At 57.9% G+C, this 12640-nt stretch overlaps 2 protein-coding genes across 3 annotated transcripts in view; both read left to right on the forward strand.

Moving 5' to 3' along the window:
- Positions 1-12640, forward strand: part of FADS6 (fatty acid desaturase 6) — a 28302-nt gene that overhangs the window by 14598 nt on the left and 1064 nt on the right. The gene's annotated exons all lie outside the window — the stretch shown is intronic.
- FDXR (ferredoxin reductase) lies at positions 2511-12407 on the forward strand. Of its 2 annotated transcripts, XM_032870673.1 has the most exons (13): positions 2511-2665; positions 3241-3358; positions 3437-3508; positions 8106-8201; positions 8408-8530; positions 8680-8793; positions 9146-9247; positions 10023-10130; positions 10371-10455; positions 10592-10791; positions 10873-11044; positions 11669-11839; positions 11974-12407. In XM_032870673.1, the coding sequence occupies exons 1-13, from the start codon at positions 2586-2588 to the stop codon at positions 12102-12104; spliced, it is 1572 nt and encodes a 523-aa protein (XP_032726564.1). In that variant the 5' UTR covers positions 2511-2585; the 3' UTR covers positions 12105-12407. The 2 variants fall into 2 exon arrangements, with proteins under 2 accessions (XP_032726564.1, XP_032726563.1); XM_032870672.1 differs by lacking the exon at positions 3241-3358 and having other exon boundaries at positions 2511-2664; positions 3411-3508.

Genomic DNA, 12640 nt, shown 5'->3' on the forward strand with positions numbered 1-12640 from the left:
AACAGCAAAGAGTTGGCAGCCTCTGCAGTCTGCTGCTTTGCTATACGTTATTACTGCTCTTTTGAAATCCAGTAGCAGCTCAGAAATGGCCCTCAGGTCCGGGTATGGGATTAATCAAACTGCTAATTCTCCACATGAAAAAATGCAATATCAGAAAAGCTCCCATGGCACAGTCCTGGCTAATGATCAAAACCATCTAATCCATACAGATGACTCATTGTTATTGATCCGGGCCTGAGTGGGGAGTGGGCAGCCCCGGTACCAGACCTGACTGCACCACAGGAGCCCGAGAACAATGCACTAAGGATGTGGGCTGGGAATGCATGGGGCTTGAGGGGGAAGGCAGAGGTGACAGGAGAGAATGAAGCCCTCCTTGGACTCTACAGAGACCTAAGGTCTAATTTACAGAGGTATATGGGAGGTGATAATATTGATGTTGATGATAGCTAACGTTTTCAGAACTTACAGCAAAGATTTTTTTTTGAGAGGGGGGAGGGAGGGAGAGAGGGAGAGAGAGAATTCCAAGCAAGCTCCACACCCAGCTTGGAGCCCCATGCTGGGCTTGATCCCATGACCCTGAGATCATGACCTGAGCTGAAACCAAGAGTCGGACGCTTAACCGACTGAGCCACCCAGCCGCCCCCGCCCAGATAGTATTTTGGGCTTTGTGGACCGTATGGCCTGAGTCATAACTACTGAAACACAACTACTCAAAGCACATTTGAGCCACAGAAAATATGGAAAGAAATGAGCATGACTGTGTGCCCATAAAACTTCTTTTGAAGTTTAAGTAACTTTCACATGCCACAATATAGTATTCTTCACAATTTTTTAACCATTTAAGAATAGAAAAACCATTAGTTTGCGTGAGTAGGGAAACAGGTGGTAGGCAGGATTTGGCCTGCAAGCCATAGTTTGCTTTCTCCTGGTCTAGTGGGACAGGCACAAAATACAAGACTTAGTAAAAACCAGAAGAGTATTTACTTCTCAGTAGGAGAGACGGGAAGTGACAAGGAGAGGCATTTCTTGATTTCTTGAACCAGATGCTGGTTTATATGTTTACACCTTGTCAGTATATGTTTGTGATTTGTGCACTTTTCTGTTTGTTAGACTTTAATAAAAGACAACTAAAAAATGAGGGCACCTGGGTGGCTCAATGGGTTAAACCTCTGCCTTCAGCTCAGGTCATGATCTCAGGGTCCTGGGATAGAGCCCTGCATCAGGCTCTCTGCTCAGCGGGGAGTCTGCTTCCCCCCCACTACCTCTCTGCCTGCTTGTGATCTCTGCCTGTCAAATAAATAAATAAAAAATCTTAAAAAAAAAATGATAAGGCGGGTGCCTGGGTGGCTCAGTCGTTGAGTGTCTGCCTTTGGCTCAGGTCATGATCTCAGGGTCCTGGAATGGGCCCCGCGATGGGCTCGCTGCTCAGCTGGGAGCCTGCTTCTCCCTCTCCCACTCCCCCTGCTTGTGTTCCCTCTCTCGCTTTCTCTCTCTGTCAAATCAATAAAAGTCTTTCAAAACATGGTAAGGCAGAGACGTCTGGATGGCTCAGTCGGGTACGCATCTGGCTTCGGCTCAGGTCATGATCCCAGCATCCTGGAATCCGGTTCTGCATCTGGCACACTGCACAGCCGGGAAGTCTGTGGTCTTTAGTTTTGATCTCTCAATATATTTTGCATTAAAATATCTTTTACCGTAATTGCTGGGGTTTGGGAGGCCCTCTGAAATTCTGCACCCGAAACCCGTGCCTTAGCGGCCTCACCCTTAGTACCCGTCCAGTTGGGACAGGAGCGGTGGATCAGCTCGGTCCTTAGCACCGAGGGCAAGCCGCTCCTCCTCCCGTTTCTTCACCTACGCGGAAGGGGAGTGAAGCGGAACTTGAACTCGAAGGCTTAAAATGCTGCCTGGAAAAAAGAAAAAAAAAAAAAAAGAAAAAAAGAAAGAAAAGCTGCCTGGCCCGAACTGGACAGCATGTGGCCGGGGTCACACCCGCACTCGGGCCACGTGCTGCCAATGCCCCAAAGGAACCCTTTTTTCCCGACTTCCGGGCTCTGTGGTTTTTACGCTAAGGGCAGGGAGGCACCTTTGGAACTCGACTCGTGATTGGCTGGGAAGAAACCAGGCCCAGGCGGGGTGGTTACGCTATCAAAAGAGCCCGGCCTTGCGTCATCAGAGAGCGACGAGCGCCTTCGAGGGGGAGAGGCTAAGTAAAGTAAGCTCCTTCTTTATTGGCTCTCTCCATCAGACGGCATTGAAACAGCGATGGAGATTCGCTCTCGTTCAACTCTAGCCTTCCAGATGATTGGATTGGGGAGAAATTTAAGTCCCTAAACCTTGGACGTCCTGGGGGCGGGGCCTAAGCGATAGTGGGTGGATCCGCAGGCGGGCTTTTCCTTTGGGGGCGGGATTCTTTCTGGGATGAGGGCGTGGCCTCCACGCTGTGCGTTCCCAGAGCGTGTGAGGGCGGAACTTGGGGGCGGGGGCAGGTCGGGGGCGGGGCCAGAGGCGCGCGGGGCACCGATACCCCAGCACTGAGCACCCGGCGTCTCCGGGATACTGTCCTCTGGCTGGTTCTCTTCCCAGCCATGGCTCCGCGTTGCTGGCGCTGGTGGCACTGGTCGGCGTGGCGTCGGACCCGGCCGCCTCCCGCCGGGAGCACTCCGAGTAGGAGCAGGAACCTACCTGCAGGGCTAAATGGCAGCGCGGGGAGGCCGGCGAGGGTCAAGTGTGGGGGTCGGAGCGGAGCTGGGGCAGGGCTGGAGAAGGGCGAGAGGGGGCCAGGGGCGAAACCGGAGGGGCCACTCCTACGGACGAGATTGTCGTGGTGTACGGGGGCGGGGGGGGGGCCTGTGCGGTCAGATATGTGTCAACAAAAAGGTAAGAAGGAGAGACCGTGAGGTGCACAGGTGTGAGACCCGGTGAATGGGGGTTATATGGAGGTCTGGGAGCCGAGAGCGAAGTCTGAGGTAGAACAGGGGTCTATAGGAAAGACAGGGGTCTACATGGGCAATGCAGCTTTCTGTGGGGAGAGAGAATGGGTGGAAGAGGTACAATCGGGCATTGTGGGAGATCCACAATTGGGATCGTTTAGAGGCTGTTGGAAGGACGGGGTATTCTAGCTGGGTGGGAACCCTGGAAGAAAAGTGAAGTGCTGTGCAGGGCAGCTTGAGGGGTGATGGGGGTTGTTGAGTGGGCATAGGAAATTCATGGGTGAAATCCCCGGCTCTGGATGAAGACAATCTTTGGGGGTTCAGATGAAGTAAGGGATCTTGCAAACGCCAAAGCTTTGGGGGAAAAGAGGAGGAGGGTGCAAATGGGGGTGAAGCTTGGGAAGCTCCAGCTTCTGCCTGAGGCTGGTGTTGGTTTGGGAAGTGCTGATCTCGCCTCCATCCCTTCCCTCTCCCCACCAGGCTTTCGGCTGCAGTTCTCTACACAGGAGCAGGGCCCCCAGATCTGTGTGGTGGGCAGCGGCCCAGCTGGCTTCTATACCACCCAACACCTGCTGAAGGTAAGCCACATTTTCCTGGTTCTCTTTCCCAGGATTCACCAGCTACTCCAATCCTGAGGGCAAGCCCCACCCCCTTCGAGTTTTAAAAGGACTCCTGGATCCCTGATGGGAAAGGGGCTCCCAGCACATCTAGACTGGACATTCCCTCTATGCTTCTTCACCTGCATCCGGGGCTCCCCACTCTGGGTCCTCAGCTATGGAACAAGTGGTCAGTGGGAGATGGCCTGCTCTGCCACCTTGGCCAAGCCCTTCATGGAGTTTATGCAGACCTGCAGATGACTTTGTCTTTGACTGCCCCTCATCTTCCCTTCTTCTCTCTTTCTCCTCTGTCCTCAACATCCTGCGTCTTGAGGCTGTCCTCTCTTCTCACGGTTTCCTGTCCCTGTAGCCCCCTTGTTGTGCCGTAGCCCTCCCCACGCTATGTCGTTCTTTTAGCCTGCTCTCCACCCGTCATTCTTCCTACCCCAAGGCCGGAGCCTCAAGGCTTACAGTGTTGGCCTTGCTGGGCAGGGCCCCAAGGCTGCCAGTTACCCTTGAGACTTGGGCAGATCTGGGTGGGAGGGAGGGGGGAGGGGGAACCATGGGTGGGGGGGAGGGGAAGAGGGAGACCTAGGCTGACTAAGATATGACACAGTGCGCTTGCTTTAGGGGGACTTGGAGTGTCTGTGGAGAGATAGGAGGAAGAATGAATATATTAATTGTACACACATATATGCAGAAACTGAAAAGGGGGAGTAACCAATCGTCCTAATTTGCCTAGGACATGGAGCCAGTGTTAAAGCTGGGAGGGTCTTGGGGAGCCCAGCATGAGTTGGACACTCTACTGAAAAGTGACTTAAACACGGCTTCCCAGCAACACAGGCGATAGAGCTCATTCCTGAGATGTGACCTGCATGAGCTGGGTTAGGCACAGTGGGTCAAGAAAGGGTTTCCTGGAGCAGGTGCATTTGAGCTTCATTGAAGGAGGCTGTGGACTCTGGAGAGGACCTGCCACATGTAGGAGGTCATACGTGGACAAAAAGATTTATGGTAGAACAGCCCTGGGTCCTGGGATGGAGACCAGGGATCCCATGGGGTCTGGGGAGATCCTGGAGGGCTTTGTATAAGGTACACTTGCTAGCTGAGCCTGAAATTTGGGGAGTGGGGAGAGTGGGCCTCCCACGCAGGCTTCTCAGTGCCCCCGGTGGGAGGGATGGCCTTGGCCTGCACTCGCTGGCACACACGTGCACACACTTTCCTTGCACGCACTGGGGGTTGGATACAGGAGCCTGTCACGAGCCATCCTTGCCCACCGGGAATTCCAAGCTACTGGCTGTGGTCCCAAGATAGAAATGTGCACAACACACATGGGACAGTGGCATTTAGCTGAGCCGGGCATTGTATGGCATCTCATCTCCCCATGCCAACCTTTGAAGCAGGTGTCATGACTCTGACTTTGCAGGTAAGGACACTGAGGCTGAGCAACATTGCCCAGGGTCCCCATCTGGACAGGGAAGATGCTAAGATCTGAGTGCAGGCAGTTTGATGGCAGAGCTGCTCTTTCCTTCTTTCTTTTTTAAATTAAAAAATTTTATTTTGGGGCACCTGGCTGGCTCAGAAGACCGTGTGACTCTTGATCTTGGGGTCATGAGGTCAAGCCCCACATTGGGTATGGAGAGACTTAAATAAGTAATACCTTTAAAATGTATTTTCATTCATCTGTGGTTGATACACAATGTTACATCAGTTTCAGGCGTTCAATGTAGCAATTCTCCAGGATTCTGTATGCGAGGCACTTAGGCTCCCCACTAGTGTGGCCCCGTCTGGCGCCATACACCACTTTTACCATACCATCGACTATATTCCCTATGCTGTGCCTTTCATCCCTGTGACTTACCTGTTCCATAACTGGAAGCCTGTACCTCCTCCTCCCCCTCCCCCATTTTGCCCAACCCCCATCCCCTCCTTGCTGGCACCCACCGCTCTGTTCTCTGTATTTATGCGTCAGAGCTGCTCTTGAGTACCATTCAGCAGTGAGCTATTGGACACTGACATGTTCCAGGCATAGGCTCAACCCTAGGAACGTGGGTACGAGCAGGACAGACATAGCCCCTATGCCCGAGGACAGAATGACAGCCTCATGGGGGATGGGCTTGCGGTGTGGAGGGGAAGAGAGTTTATCCAGGTTCTGAGGCTCTGATAGTGCAAGGTGTAGGGCGTGGTGTACAGGGAGCTGAGCCCAGCTCAGCCTGGAGGAAGAGATGTCCACATTGCTTTCCGAAGGACAGAAGCCGCCAGGTGGACGAGGGGTGGGTGACAGGCAGGAGAGTCCCAGACACAGAGAGCTGCATGGACAAAGGCCCAGAGGGAGGAGAGGGCTCCTTTCAGGACATGTGATGTGGGGAAGAAAGGCTTGTGGGTAAGGGTGGAGGGCTGATGGAGGAGGCAGGTGGGCCCAGATCCAGGGTTCCTTGGAAGCCATTAACCAGGCTTAGAGGCAGGCAGCGTCTCGTGGTGCTGTCCACTCCCCTCCTTCCAGCAGAGTCCTCTCGGAAGAGTTACCAACGTGCTCAGACCTAATCAAACTGTTGACTCCAAGGCTGGAACCTGGGGATTAACAGTTTTAAATGAACACTCAAGGGGTCCTGAAGCCCACTGCTCTGGGTATAGTTGGCTTCACTGAAAGGTTTTAGGCAGGCACCCCATTTTAGACACGGAGCTCTCTCTGCTTATAGGACAGACGGTGGGGTGGGGAGGCAGGGCCGGTGGCTAGGAGAGCAACGGAGAGCTGCTGAGGGGGTGATAGGGAGGGGAAGATAGGTGATTGACTGGGCAGCATTGAGGGGAGTCGGGGACGAACCCCAGGTTCTGGCTCCGGCCCCGGATGGATGGCTTGGGAAGGGAACCCAGGAGCAGGAGGAAAGAGTTTTGGGGCAGGGGGAGTTGACTTGCGACTGGGTGGGTTTGAGGAGTCTGCAGGGTCGTCCAGGGCTGACAGGTTTGGAAGGGGCAGCCGGGCAGGGGAGAGAGTGAAACATCGGCATGTCTGCAGGCATCCGAGGTCATGGGAGGGAGTAGACGGAGCTTCCCCAGGGAATGTGTGTCGGGGGGTGGGAGGGGTCCCACATTGAAAGAACCTCAGAGAGTGTTTTCATTAGAAGGGGGCAGAAGAAAAGAAGCCCGAGGAAGAACAGCCAGAGAAGGAGGGAGCTGAGTTAGGAAAGAACAGGTTCCCTGAAGACAAGGTCAGCCGGGAGAGAGGTCCAGTAAACACGCCAGCAGGCCTAGCATTGCGGAGTTGGCCTTGGACAGGGCAGCGTGACCCGGAGCCATAGCAGGAAACTGCAAGATCGAGGCGAAAAGCCGGGCTGTGTGTGGCAGGGGCTGCCAGGCCGAGCAGTTTGAACTTTCTCCCTTGGCAGGAACGTTCACGGGCAAGGCAGTGACGTCCAACAGTAGTAGGAAAGGGCAGCTTTCGGACTGAGCACGCACAGTGGGTCGGGTGCTGGGCTAAGTGCTTCAGGCCTTGCTCTTTAACGACAAGTTCAGAAACATTCCCTGGGTTGGTCCCTGATGTGTGGGTGCAGCGCCAGTGGCTGTGAAGGAGGGGTTCGGGCGCTACCTGGGGCTGGCAGGGGTGGGGAGCGGAGGAGGCCCAGAAGGGCGGATGGGTGATGGGGGGCCTGGACTTAGGTGCAGGCAGCGGAGTGGAGTACAAGAGGGGATTTAAACAAAGGTGAGTGCGAGCCTTTGTAGGGGTGATGGTAGGGGCAACTGCGGGGCCGGAACGCATTTGGCCTGAGTCCCGCAGAGCTGGGGTATCACCGCAAGAGCCCAGGATGGGGTAAAGGCAGGGCAGTGTCCTATCCATAAAAACCCCAAATCTTGACTCCAAATCTGCGTCTCTCACCGTCCTGACCTTCTGGATGCTTCCCGACAACCCAGAGCGGGGGCTCTTATCTGTCCCAGTGTGCAGAGCAAGAGTCTGAGACCCAGGCAGGTCTTAGGATAGGCCACGGCCATGTGGCTGGTTGGTGGCAGAGCCAGACCCGACCTCTCTGCCCAACCTCAACCTCTTGCCTCCCCTGTGACCCCTCTAGGTGCTCCAGAGGGTGGACGAGGTGGGACCACTGTGTAAGTGAGCTCATTTTTCCTAAGATGGAGAGTGAGCCATTTCCATATCCCTCAGACCCCCAGGAGCCCTGGCTGCGCACCCCACCCGACGTGAAATGGGCAGTTGTCAGCTCGTTAGACTGGCTGGGCATTTCTAGAACTACCAGAGGATTCTAGGGCAGCGCTGTGTGTCAGGCCTGAGCCAAGCAGATGAAGACGTTCCCCTCAAACGACTCCAGGGGCAGGCGAGCTGCCTCCTCCCCAGTGAGCCAGAGTCCTTGCTGACTCAATGGGCCGGCAGTCCCAAGGTCAGGCCTCAGCTACCCGGGCTTCTCTGCCGCCCCACTCCTCAGACGGGCTCTCCAGGCGGATGGGGAGTCGGGGGCCTCTCTTTCTCCTTGCGTCCTCAGCGCACCGAGCCAGGCTCTCCTGCCCTGTCGGGGAAGGGGGGACCCGTAGGGCCCCGCCTCTCCCTCAGACCCACCAGCTGCCGCCCTCTCCCCAGCATCACCCCCGGGCCCATGTGGACATCTATGAGAAGCAGCTGGTGCCCTTTGGTCTGGTGCGCTTTGGCGTGGCGCCCGACCACCCCGAGGTGAAGGTGGGTCTCTCTGGGCCAGAGGAGAGGTTTGGGGACTTCGGTCAAGGTAAGGAAGGAAGGGAGCCTCCTGGCTGCATGGAGTAACCGCAGGCCCTCTGCACGGATGCCATGCGGGTTCCCTTCCTGAGGACTCTGGGAGGTGGGGGTGGCACAGGCGAGATCCCCGGAGTGCCCCACCCCAACCCCTTCCCTTCGGGGCCCGGCAGAATGTCATCAACACTTTCACCCAGACGGCTCGCTCGGACCGCTGTGCCTTCCGTGGCAACGTGGTGGTCGGCAGGGACGTGGCCGTGTCGGAGCTGCAGGCGGCCTACCATGCTGTGGTGCTGGTGAGTGCCAACGGCGGGTGGAAGGTGGTGGGGGAGAGGCCCAAACCATAGCTGGGGCCCGGGATGGCAGCTTGGGAGGAGCTGGAAGGGAGCCTGCTGGGGTCTGCCAGGCCCTTAGCTGGTGCCAAGCCCTTGGGGTCTTTCTTCAGAGCTATGGGGCAGAGGACCATCAGGCTCTGGAAATTCCTGGGGAGGAGCTGCCTGGAGTATTCTCGGCCCGGGCCTTTGTGGGCTGGTACAATGGGCTTCCTGAGAACCGGGAGGTGAGTTCCGGGAGCACTCCCGCTACTTCTTCCTCCCCACTCCTCAGCCAGGGCCAGGGTCAGCTCTTGAGTGCCACAGCTGGGGTCGAGGGAGCCACAGTCCCACACTGGGAGGCTTCTAAGGAGATGAGGTGTGAGACACCCGGCGGCCTGAGGGGAGGGTCAACCAGGGAAGGCTTCTGGGAGAAGGTGGGGCTGGGTAGGACAGCAGGGGCATCAGCTGTGGCTCAGGTGGGGTGGGCTTTCTGGGTGTGGGGAAGCCTGGGGACTCAGCTGGTGACTGGGCAGGAGCCGAGATCAGCCTGACTGGGGCCAAGGCTAGGGGAGCCCTACCCAGCCGTCTCCCTACCAGCTGGTGCCAGACCTGAGCTGTGACACAGCCGTGATCCTGGGGCAAGGGAACGTGGCTCTGGATGTGGCCCGGATCCTGCTGACCTCCCCTGGGCACCTGGAGGTAAGTGGGCAGGTCAGAGGCTGGGGTTGGAGCTGGGGTCACATCGGGGAGAGGGTGCCGCTGCCTGCAGGGTCCACGCCTCACCCTCCAAGCTGAGTTCAGTGCCTCTGTTTCCCTCTGGTGCCAGGCAGAGGCCTCCTGAAGGGCTGCCCTTGAGCTTGCTTCATACCGTTTCCGCTTTGCTTTCTGCACTCCAGCTACATGGATGGGCCTTTAACAACAACAACAATTTAGTGTATACACATCACTCCTTCCGCCTGTTAACCTGTGTTCATCTTTCAGTTCTTGGCTCAGTTGTTGCTTCCTCCAGGAAGCCCTCCAGTACCACCTGAAGAGGTCCATTTCCCTGTAATACCTTCTTCTCATAGACTTGTTTACTTCTCTTCCAAAGCATGGTGTCACCACTACAATTTTATACTTGTTAATGAATGGTTGACAAGTATCACCGTCTCCACCAGATCAGAAGCTCTGTGAAGGCGGCACCGTGTCTCTTCCGCTTACCGTTGACACCCCACCCCACCCCCACGCCCCTTGCCTAGGGCCTGGCTCTTGCTAAGCACTGAAGAAACACCTGTTGAATGAGGGCGGTGAGCCTGGTTTGCTCCTAGCTGGAGCCCTTTGCAGAACTGGAGGCAGTGCTCCATCTAGCCGCCAGGAGGCGCCGTGGTGCCGTTCCAGGCCGCAGACCTCCCCGCTGAGGGTAGGAACACTGCAGAATGCAAAGGCCCCTTGCCTTGTCAGCGTCTGATGACTTCACGGCTTCCTTTTGTGCCAGAAAACGGACATCACAGAGGCTGCCCTGGGGGTACTGAGGCAGAGTCGGGTGAAGACAGTGTGGATAGTGGGCCGCCGTGGACCCCTGCAAGTGGCCTTCACCATTAAGGTGCTGGGGCCAGAGGGGGGTCCGGGTCCCAAATAGATGGTTTGCCCTGGGGAGGTGTGGCAGGACCCCCAGGAATGGCTGCTGCCTGGGGCAGAAGGGGGGGAGCCAGGCAGGGCCCCGGGGCCTGGTGCCTTCTGTGGTAGGTGGTGGTGGTGTCTCCCATCCGGGCTGGGCTCTGGGGTGGGCTCAGGAGGGGACCGTGCTCTGGCCCTGAACTCCTCCCCACCTCCCACCCCCAAGGAGCTTCGGGAGATGATTCAGTTACCGGGAACCCGGCCCATGTTGGATCCTGCGGATTTCTTGGGCCTTCAGGACAGAATCAAGGGTGAGGGGCCCTGACCTGGCCCCCTAGGTCACTGGGGAGGGGATGGTCTAGGTCAGAGAGGGCATGGGGGAGCGCTTTGGGGGAGAGGGCTGTAATCCGGGGACAGGCCTGCCTGAGCCGCTCTCACTGCTGACAGAGCTCCCCCGCCAGAGGAAGCGGCTGACAGAACTTCTGCTTCGAACAGCCACGGAGAAGCCAGGGGCGGAGGAGGCTGCCCGCCAGGCATCGGCCGCCCGCACCTGGGGCCTCCGCTTCTTCCGAAGCCCTCAGCAGGTGCTGCCCTCACCAGACGGGCGACGGGTAGCTGGCATCCGCCTGGCGGTCACCAGACTGGAGGTGAGTCTCGCGTTCCCCAGTGACACCCCCTTCTCAAGTCTCCCCACCCCAGCCTGGTGTGGCCTACACTCTCCTCAACAGGGTGTTGGTGAGGCTGCCCGCGCAGCACCCACGGGAGACACGGAGGACCTCCCTTGTGGGCTGGTACTGAGCAGTGTTGGGTACAAGAGCCGTCCCATCGACCCCAACGTGCCCTTTGACTCCAAACTTGGGGTCATCCCCAATATGGAAGGCCGGGTTCTAGGTGTGCCAGGTGAGAGGGTGCAGGGAGGCTGGGCAGCAAACTGTCATGGGGGATGGAGGGGCTGGCGTCTCCCGTTTGTTCATTCGGCCAGTGACACACACTAGGAAACTGCTTGGAGCCAGGCCCTGTGCCCGCACCCCGTCCTGGGGCCCAGCCACCCCCCCGTGGCTGGAGCTGGGAGGGACGGTCCCCAGACTGGCCAATAGGCCCGCGTGTGCCGGCTCACCTCATCGTGCAGTTGACGGGCCTGCTCTGAGTGTGCGGGGCTGGGGTTGGAGATCACACGGCAGCCCCTGTCCTCAGGGACGCTCCAGTCTGATTAGATACCCACATGCCTGCCTACTCGTTCATCCTGTTTGCGGTTAGAAGGGCCTACTGAGACTGCAGGCGGGGCAGGACCCATCTCCCACCCTCGGGGAGCCCCTAGGCGACAGCAAGACTGAAGGGGAAGGGGTGTTGTGGTAGAAACAGGTTGAGAGGAGTCTGGGATGCTGGGCCGGGAGCCACAGTGGGCCCAGGTGACTCAGGGAGGACTTGGGGTGTGCGGATGTGTGTGCATGTGCGCATATGCACGTGTGTGTGAACTGGGGGACTCGGGCTGGTCTTTCCTGACCCTGCGCTGTCCCTTGCCAGGACTCTACTGCAGCGGCTGGGTGAAGCGGGGGCCCACGGGCGTCATTGCCACTACCATGACTGACAGCTTCCTCACTGGCCAGATGCTGCTGCAGGACCTGAAGGCGGGGCTGCTGCCATCTGGCCCCCGGCCTGGCTACGCGGCCATCGAGGCCCTGCTCAGCGGCCGAGGTCTGGGCCCTGTGTGAGCTCCTGGGAGGCATGGTGGGCAGACCTAGGCCTTTGCACTGTTGGGAGGGAGTGCTCTGGGCTGGGGGTGGAAGAGGAGGAGGGGGAGGCAGTGACTCATCTTTCCTGTGCCACAGGGGTCCAGCCTGTCTCTTTCTCGGACTGGGAGAAGCTGGATGCCGAGGAGGTGTCCCGGGGCAAGGGTGCTGGGAAGCCCAGGGAGAAGCTGCTGGATCCTCAGGAGATGCTGCGGCTGCTGGGGCGCTGAGCCTATATCCCAGCCTGGCTGGCAGGGAGAGAAGGCACGCTGTGCCCGGGCGAGGGCCTGGGTCAGTCAGTGGGACTCTGTGCCATGGCTGTGTCGCCTGCCCACGCTGGCACCTGGTCTTGGCTGCCTCTTTTCCAGGGGCCTCTGAGCACTTGCTCCTGGTGGAAGGTTGCCCTTGGCAGAGATAACCTTAGGGATGGGTGGAGGTGCGGGCTGACTCTCCTCCCTCCCACCTCTCTCGTCTCAGACTGCAGAGGGTCTCCAGGTCAGGAACAGGCTGGAAATAAAACAGCTATAATGGAAGGCCAATGGTTGATGTGAGGCTTCTTTTGGGGCTCGGGTCACCTTCCAGCCACAGCTCCCCTCCTGTCACCAGGTGGCGCTGCAGAGCCAGCTCCCTGCTCGGGGGCCTCTTGGGGGCTTCAGGGGGGTTGGCAGCCAGGCCTGGAACCCACTGTCCCTCTCTGGGCTTGGCTCTGCTGCTGCGGCCTGCCTGCCTGCCTTCTGTTCCCACGGCAGGCATCCTGGGACCCCTG

The sequence above is a fragment of the Lontra canadensis genome, unplaced genomic scaffold, assembly GCF_010015895.1.
Source record: "Lontra canadensis isolate GAN:19392208 unplaced genomic scaffold, GSC_riverotter_1.0 scaffold41, whole genome shotgun sequence".
NCBI classification, from domain to species: domain Eukaryota; kingdom Metazoa; phylum Chordata; class Mammalia; order Carnivora; family Mustelidae; genus Lontra; species Lontra canadensis.